Raw genomic sequence first — 9317 nt, forward strand, 5'->3', positions numbered from 1 at the left:
AAACATCTCAATTGGTATTCCATCAATTCCTAGAGCCTTGTTTGGACATCTGTGTTTTTTAAAACTCCTCCAGGCCCTCTGTCTGTTTTGTCTATATCGTGATCCTTAGCGTTTAATACAGCACTCATCTGTGGTAGGGGTTAAAGAAATATTTATTGATTAATTCAGAAGGTGTTTGTGGCCAGAGAAGCAGAGCAGGGACTGGGTGCACTAGAAGTTATAAATTGTCTCCTTAGAAACTGAAATTGACCATTTGATGGTTATCAGAAGACATAATTGAGGATTGGAGGTCTGCTACCTATTCTGTGCTCAAAGATGCTTTCTGAATCTTCCATTACAGGTGGTGTTGTCCTCAACCCCGCCTATTATGGCATGCCTGGCCATACCAACATCATGATCCATGAGGTGGGGCATGTCCTGGGACTCTACCATGTCTTCAAAGGGGTCAGTGAAAGAGAATCCTGTGATGACCCCTGCAGGGAAACGGTGCCATCCATGGATACAGGAGACCTCTGTGCTGACACCCCCCCCACTCCCAAGAGCAAGCTATGCCAGGACCCGGAGCCTACCAATGACACCTGCGGCTTCACCCACTTCCCAGGAGCTCCATTCAGCAACTACATGAGCTACACAGGTATCACAACAGCCAAGATTTTTTTGTTTTCCATTAAGATTATATGGGGGCCTGTTGGGGTCTGGGAGGGATTGTCGGAGGTGTAGAAGATTATGAAGTGGTCATTTGTGCCAATTTGTGTTAGAGAGTTGAAGTATATTTATCATGGTGTACTCTTTTTGTTTTATGTCTTTGAAGAAGTTAAAGAAATACTGAGGTATTAAGGGGTCTTGTTTACTGCACTGTTCTCTACCAGAGATTTAAAAAATATAAGCACTTCTACCTTAGATTGTTAAAAAAAAAAAAAAAAGGGACAAAATGAAAAGCCTTCTTGAGGTCCCTCCCACCTCTGAGACTTGGTCTTTCTTGTTCTTGCCCACATCCTTTAGGCATTTACTCTGAAGGAGTGTCCAGTAAAGAAGGGAAAAGAGGTTTCTAGGTCAAGGTGGTTGCTTGTGCTATTTTGAAGAGGTCTATTTAATTTTATGCTTAGGATTACTTTTTTATTTTATGCTCTCAGAAAAAAAGTATCAGATTCTGTCTTCCAACAATAGCCAAGGAGTAATTCTTAGCTTGCCTACCGAAATGTGGCACGATCTCATTTTAAAAATGGTATTTCCCTGACCCTGGTACCATTGCATTGCCAAACTGGTTGTCGTCCTCAGTCCAGTTCCTTAATTCTCCTTCCCTGTCCTCTCACACCTTCCTTGTTTCTGGAGAAAAGCAATGCTAGCCACCGTCTCCTGATAATGAGACTCACATTTATCCCAAATACTAAAGACTGATTTGATTTGATGACATTCTCCAATGGAGAAGGAAGGAGGTAAGTTTTCTATTAGGCCCAAGGGCTTGTTTGGTGATAAATTCTAGAATTTAACTAGAAGGACAAGTTCTATAATGGTATCTGAGTTTATTTTAAAGGATAAGCCACCAGACCCTGACCATGCCTTTCAAAAGGAAAACAAACAAACAAACAAACAAAAAAAACCCTTTTGTGACCTATGAAGATGTTTCTAAGTTTCGCTTTGATGAATAATCCAGGCTCATCAAATTCATAAGCACCAGCACCCCTCTCTCCCCAACAAGCACATGGTGGCACTTACCAGGGGCAGAGAGATCTGACACTGGGCTGCAGAAAGCAGAGCTGTTTAGTTACCACCTTTGAGGTGGGGAGAGGAAGGAGCTATGGAGCAGGGGAAGTATGTGACTGGTGTGTTTTCACTAAGATATAACTTTCCACCCCTATGAAAAATGTGTCCACAAGAGGGACTTTGCCTGCTCCAATGGTAAGACTGGGACCATCATTCGTTGACATTTTGCCTCTCTTTCCCCTTGAGTATTATCACTGAATACTTAATCACTTTGGCTAGTGTCACTGGGCAATATAGCAGGTGTTTGTAAAACCGCGGAGATTCATAAATAAAAAGACCATATGCTGAAACACTGCCATCTGGTGGTTTGATGAATAAGCAACCAACAGTTCTGAACAGCCCTGCACCCCAGGACATGAGCCTCAACCTAGTCCAGCCCAACATCAAGGTCATGGCCCTGTTTTAGAGATCAGAAAGCACTACGTTTCTGCCTTCTCTTTCCCACTTTCAGCCTAGAAATGTTCTGGGCAGAATACATTTATTAATTCAACAAGTATTTATTAAGCCTAATAAGTGCACAGTGGTGTCATAGATGCTGAGGATTCAGTCATGAGCAAGACAGAATTGACCTTTGCCTTTATGAATTTCACAAGTTAAAACCTCATCTCTTGTGCTCCTCTTTTGTCTCTGCAGATGATGACTGCACTGACAGCTTCACCCCTAATCAAGCGGCCCGAATGCATTGCTATTTGGACCTTGTGTACCAGCAATGGAGTCAAAGCAGAAGGCCTACCCCCATTCCTATTCCACCCATGGTCATTGGGCAAACCCACAAGTCCCTCACTATTCACTGGCTGCCTCCAATTAGTGGAGTTGTGTATGACAGGTAAGAGAGGTGCTTGCCATGGCTGAGGCTGGTACAGTATTCTCTGAGGGCATAAGGAGTGTGGACATTTCTTATGAACAAGGGGAAGCATGTGAAGTGAGGGGAACCCGAAATTGAAGCTATAACTGTGTGTACCACTGCTCAAGGGATGTCTCCTCACCCAGCACAGTTCTCATCTTCTTAGCCATGGCTCATCACGTGTGCACACTCCTTGGGGATGGACCTGCCAGATGTTTCCTTGGCAATGTCACATCTGGCCAGCCTCCTGGAGCTGTGAAGGAGTTGACAAAAGAAAGTGACAGAGATTAAGTGGCAGAACAGAGAGGCATTTGCCACCTCTCTAAGTCAGCCATTCCTCCTTGGTGTGAGGGTGGGGCAGTGGCTTGTAACTTCCAGAATGGTGTTAAGGCGTGTTCTCCAGGTAGTTCTAGGGTAGGGGTGGGAGACTGTGCATTGCTCCAAACTGTGCATCGGGGCTCACTGGCTTACGGGGCCATCTCTGACGCCGTCTCTGCATCCTGTTGCATCCTATGCTGCCCTCTCTTATGGCCACTATTTTGTGGAATTGTCATTATCTGTTCGTTTTTCTATCTTTCCCACTAGATTGGGAACTTCTTGGAGACAGGACTATTTTTGTGTCTGTCTCTTCGCCTGACACAATGGACACCTATGTTGTGTTTATTAAAGGAAAAACATTAGACCTGAAACTTCAGCTGTCATTCATTCTTTTAATCTATCAGAGAAGTTTTTGGAAAAAGGAGAGAAGGTATGAAAAAGCGTGACAGTTGACAGTTGATGGTGGTATGAGAGAAGTGGCTTAACTAAGGAGGAACAGAACCTCAACCATGACCTTGGCAGAGTCACCTCGCTCAAAACCTGCTTTACGAGTTGTCAGCAAGTTGACTCCAACTCATGGTGACCCCATGGGTGTCAGAGTAGAACTGTGCTCTATAGGGTTTTCAACGACTAATTTTCTGGAAGTAGATTGCCAGGCCTTTCTTGATTCTAAATAATAAGAAGAGCTGTTGTTTATTTGGTGCTACTATGTGTGAAGCATTGTGAGAAGTATTCAACCTACAATCATCGTATTTAGTCCTCGCAATAAGCACAACTCCTGTTATATAAATAAGAGATCCAAGGCATAGAGAAATAGCCAGTGGCTAGCCCAAGACCCCACAACTAAAGAGAGGTGGATTTAGGGGATAAAACATTGATGTTGGAATTTCAGAAATGGGCAAGCAGAAATAGATGATTTCTTTGAAGTTAGGACATTCTCATTTAGCAGGTGGATCACCCCTCTTCCACTTGCCACACCTCCCCTCTAGGTGTCAGGCTCCAGCTGAGAAGCTGGACGTCCCTGGAATATGTTTACATGCACCCCAGCTTTGCAGAACAGTGGGGAAGTGAGGAAAGGGAGACACAGGGATAGAAGGAAGCCAGTGAATAATTTTTTAAAGTGCCATTCCCAGCCTTCTGCAGTCTTGACAGCTGTCCTTGATGCCTTGATAATACCTAACACATGAAATCACTTAGACCTCACAGCCCTATAAAGTTGTTATTATTGCCATCCGCACCCAAGCTCACACAGGTTTTGTTTGTGAGTCAACACACGTCTATGTGATGCGCGAAAGAACCATCTTCCTGCAAGTGTGTTCTTGAGCAGCTTTGGATGGATTGGCTGAACAGTAAGTCCTCAGAGGTATGTGCAAAGCAGAGTTTTACATCAGTTTATGTAACACATGTAAACAATTTAATCTTTCCATTCTCTCTCTGGTACAAATGTTACGAGAAAGCAGACATCAGTGCTGGCTTGCTACAAGTCTGTTGGCAGAAAAGGCTACAATTTGCTCCCTTTTCTCAGCTAGGTGGGCCCCAGTTTTGAGTCCTCCCGATACGTGTGTCAGGGAGACTCACGTCACATACCCGGCGATTTGTGTCATGCTCTGGGTTATGTTTACTCCACCCCAGTAGGTATTTGGAATTCTTGTGTCAGAGAGGAGCCCCGGCTACGCACTCAGCAGCGGCCCCGGAAGGGCCAAGTGCATCAAGGAAATGTGGTTTTGAGTTGTGTCCACATTAGAAGTGAGTGCCGATTAGAGTCAGAGGTTGGAGCTTAACTACACCTTTTAGTTGCCAAAGTACTGGATACTAGATGATGCTTGGAAGCACGCTCAAAGGAATTCAGGAACTTGTTATGTGACCTCAGGCAATTTACTTAACCTCTCTGAGCCTGTGTTTCCTCACTTGTAAACACAGGGTTATTACAGGAATTAGAGGTAATTTATGAAAAGCTCCTAATGGCACAGTGCCAGGTATATAGAAATTACTTAATAAAAGGGAGATGCTATCATAATTATTACCCCTACTTAAAAATACTGTTTTTCTAGCATATTACAAGATATTACTTTTTCTCCTTAACTGTTGAGACTTTGATTTAATGCTTGCATTTTCAGATGTGTCATTCATAACTGTCTCTATAAAGATTCCAAGTATCCGAGACAAGCCTCATAAAATGATCTCCCCTTGTTATTTAGCTATTGTTGGCTCTACCTCTTCAAGCACAAATTTGGTGCTTGAAGGGCTCTTCATAGATTGTATTAATAGCCTCATATATGTTCATAAAACAAGCATTTACAGAAAGACTGCTGAGTTCAGTCCCTGTGCTAATTGCTGGGAATAGAAGAATAGAGTTTGGTCTGGATATGCTCACAAGCAGATGAGAAAGAAGAGTGTGAATGGAAATTCTTAACACCTCAGAGCAGCGCTCTAGGGAGGAGCCAGCACGTGCAGTGGGAGCACAGAGGAGGGATTGCCAGCCACTCTGAGGAGTCAGACTAAGTGCTATCACAAAGGCTACATGTAAATGGGTCTTGAAGGGTGAGTAGGAGTTTGCTAAACAGAATAGCTGGGGAAGGCTGTTTGACTGCAGCGAGAACAGTACGTTTCAAGGATCTGTGTGAGGGACATGATGCATTTGAAATGCTAGAAGTTAATTGTGAAGGGTGCATTAAGTTCATGAAGGAGCTGTGGTAGGTGAGGCTGGAGCTAGCAGGTGAAGGACCTTGGGTCATGGTTAGGAAAATAGATGTATCCCCATAAGCAATGGAGAGAAAGGGATATTTTATAAATGCATCAGATTACATCTGTGTATGTGAAGAGTAGGGAGTTTAAAAATATAATAACACATGTAACTAATAAGTTTACTCTGAAAATGGTTGTCTTTATTAGTGGGGAAATTGCAAGGGGTCTTTGGATGCCTTATTGAGAATCAGGGTGGAAAGGAGTTTTATGTTGAAAGATTCAAATTTTAGTTGTTTCGTGTTTAATGTTTTTAGGATAGAAGCTGCCTCCGTTCATCTCCACAGGCCTCCTTTATGACTTAGTTAAATTTTTCTGCTTCATGATCTTGAGATTTTCATGTCACTATGAATTTTGCTAAGATGAGGTCTACCTGAGAAGGAAATGAGTTGAGAAACAGTTGTGTTCTCAGTTATCCTCGAGGGCCTCATTAACCATCTCATACCCCTCCTCCCTCAAAAGGTCTTGGAAATTTCCTTATTCTGGTTCATCAGATGGATTCTCCCCATCTTTCTCCCTTTGTCTTCTCAGGGACCTAGGAAGTCTGTGTGGAGCCTGCACTGAAGACGGGACGTTCCGTCAGTACGTACACACAGCTTCCTCCCGGCGAGTGTGTGACTCCTCAGGTTACTGGACTCCAGAGGAGGCTGTGGGTAAAGTACCATAGCTTTTTGATCTATACCTTGGTGGCCACTGAGAATGGGTGTGGAACATTCTCTTGTTGTGAAAAGCAGTGACAGGGTAAGGAAAGGTAGCATGTGGTGTGAGTGTATGTGTGTGCATGTGTATGTATGTGTGTGTGTATGTATGTGTGCACAAGCGCATTTTTCTGGATAACTTCAGGTGCCTCAGAAAGACTCTGCCTGGCACCTCTGGGTGCTAAGTATCTCATGTGTGGTTTATGTGGAAGCCTAATGTCTGTGGTGAAGCAGAGATTGGCATGTAGGACAGAGTGATGAACTGAATTCAGCCCAACTCAAGGGGTGACTTCAGGGTGAGATGTCTCAGGAGTGTAGTGTTATATGTGTCTACAGGCCCAAGGAACAGCCTTGCCACAGGGCAGTGTAAGCTGATCTTACTCCTCTATATCAGGAGAGGAACAGGGAACACACTGCAGAGAACACTCATGCACTGGCTGAGCCACTCTGGGTGGGGGTAGGGTGAACTAGGTGTTCCAAACTGATCGTTCTGATCTATGCTATTTTATGAGTCTATTAATCACTGGTACTGGTTGTGCTTGGGATATGATCTAAGCTAGGCTCTGGGAGGGCGAAAATGTTTTTATCTGTCCCTTTCCCTCTCCCCTAGCTTCTCAAACACTTACACACCTCACACACATATATGTATCATTGCCTCAAAATAAATTAGAGCATGAATCTTTTCACAACTCAAGTCCAAAAAATACTGTTGATACTTGGTTTTAGTGCCTCCTCCTGATGAATGGCTTAACTTCTTCCATCATCACCATCTTCAGTGTTAACCTGAGCATCATCTTTTTTCTTTGCTTTTTTTCTCACATGTATTAAGATCCTAAAAGGCACTCAGTAAGATGTGTTGGACACAGTCCTATTTCAACTAGTCTGCAGTCTTCACTCTGACAGGAGAAAAAAGAGGGCATTGGTCTTAGAGTCTATAACTACAGCATCTGCAAGATGTCACCTTGGACTACAGATTCTCAAGGAAAAGGAGATTCAAGAAGAAATCTGGAGGGAGACGGTTTACTTAATTGATTATATATGATCTTTCTCAAATGAGAGTTGTCAAGGAAGGATGGAAAATGAATATAAACTTTACATTGGCACTGCATTGGACTCATTTTGAGATTGGTATTCCATAAAAGGCCATTTCCATGGCCAACAGTTTTTCTTGTGCTGGTATTTTAATGCTTGTTTGACTCCCTGGTCCCATACTTTATTCTTTCTAATTCTTGAAAACATTCAATTATCTAGCAGAAGTGAAAAGAATGAGAAGTTCTATGTCCTAATTCTTGTATTGCATCTTAAAGCAAATAAAGTAAACTTTTAGGAGGCGTGGTCAACATGGCGGACTAGTTAGACGCTTCCTATATCACTCTTACAACAAAGACCTGGAAAAACAAGTGATTTGATTCTATGTGAACATCTGGCAGCCCTGAACAAGGCAAGGTTAAGAAATCCATCTGAGTCATACTGGAGAGGAAGTACCATTTGGAAGAGGTAAGGAGTGCTAGAGCCACGGCGGTGATACTGCAGAGACACAGCCACGCTGGGCCGCGGTGAAGCAGGCAAACAGCTGCGCTGTGCGCATGCTCAAGAAGCAGTTTCCACATTGAGAGAGACCCAGCAGCAGAGATTCTGCTTGAACACTCCGAACCAGTGAAGAGCAGCTCCCAAGAGGCTAGGATAAGTACATGCACACACCCTTTCGCAGCGATTTAAAAAAAAAAAAAAAAAAAACCCCATTTGGGAAAAACATCTCTCCCTTTTACCTCCTACCTGTGCACTCTGCACCGGATTTGGGAAAAACCTCTCTCCCTTTTATCTCCTCCCTCCCCACTTTGCACCGGGAGTCCACTGGGCCGGAAGTAGATCCCAAAAGGCACGCTGACCCATTCTCCTGGCCTTGGAGAGGGAACAAATAAGCTGCTGGCTCCCCTAGGCCAGGAACACAGGGTCGGCACAGCTCCTTTGCTGGCCATAGAAATCGGGTCCGCAGACTCTGAGTGCCATACACCCCTGTATAGACTTGTGGGGACCCATATCAACAGCGTTAGCCCTCACTACCACAATACAACAGGACAAACATCTGAAGTTTAACTTCAACTGCTTCAGCTGTGAACGGGCAGATTTGTAATACTCAAAACAGCCCTGCCCCTCAAGTAGGCACTTTTATCGATCTGCAGCAGGGTCTTGAGGACTGGTGGTAGCTCCTAAAGTACCTAGTCACCTGCTACAGGAGTTCAAGAAAAAGTGGTGCCCACGAGTCTTTGCAGCCAACATAATGGGGTGCTCTTAGCCCGGCTGCAAAACTCACCTACCTATTCACCCTAGAGAATAGGGACATGCTTTTTCTTTCAGAATCTCAGGGGCAGCCGTCAGCCCCCTGCCTGGCTCAGTGTGTGATCCCCTACCACAGCCAGAGTCCAGTGCCTGAACCAATCACCCATGCCTCTCTAGGACTGGGGGTGAGAGCCTGCATCACACACTTGGTGACTGACTGCCTGCACACCCGAGCTGATCCCATATAGGAAATTTTAACGGACTCTGGTGTGCACATACTTAGTTACAGAGCTAACTACCTGGTGACAGGACATTAGAGGTCAAAAGGTGTCAAAAATCAAACTAGTGCACACAAGCAGCCTATTTGGGCATATCAAAACAAAACAAAATAATCTAGGTCTCACTAAGCAAACACAAAATAAAATTATAATAAATTATTGATGGCTCGGAGACAACAGTCAGTATCAAGTCGCATGAAGAGGCAGTCCATGATGGCTTCAGCAAGCTCCCAAAATAAAGAATCAATAAATTCTCTGGAGGAAGAGAACTTCTTGGAATTACCAGAGACAGAATACAAAAAATTAACATACAAAACTCTATTAGAAATAAGAAAGGAAATTCGACATAATGCAGAAACAGCCAGGCAACATACAGACACAGTAGTAGTAGAA

General features: G+C 43.8%; 1 protein-coding gene across 1 annotated transcript in view; it reads left to right on the top strand.

The window, feature by feature from the left end:
- PAPPA2 (pappalysin 2) overlaps window positions 1–9317 on the top strand; it is a 335895-nt gene that overhangs the window by 162432 nt on the left and 164146 nt on the right. The window contains exons 4-6 of the mRNA XM_004372847.2: window positions 341–634; window positions 2398–2590; window positions 6200–6321. Coding sequence (XP_004372904.1) covers window positions 341–634; window positions 2398–2590; window positions 6200–6321 — 609 coding nt within the window. The remainder of the gene's footprint in view (window positions 1–340; window positions 635–2397; window positions 2591–6199; window positions 6322–9317) is intronic.

The sequence above is a fragment of the Trichechus manatus genome, unplaced genomic scaffold (assembly GCF_000243295.1).
Source record: "Trichechus manatus latirostris isolate Lorelei unplaced genomic scaffold, TriManLat1.0 scaffold00021, whole genome shotgun sequence".
Taxonomy (NCBI): Eukaryota; Metazoa; Chordata; class Mammalia; order Sirenia; family Trichechidae; genus Trichechus; species Trichechus manatus.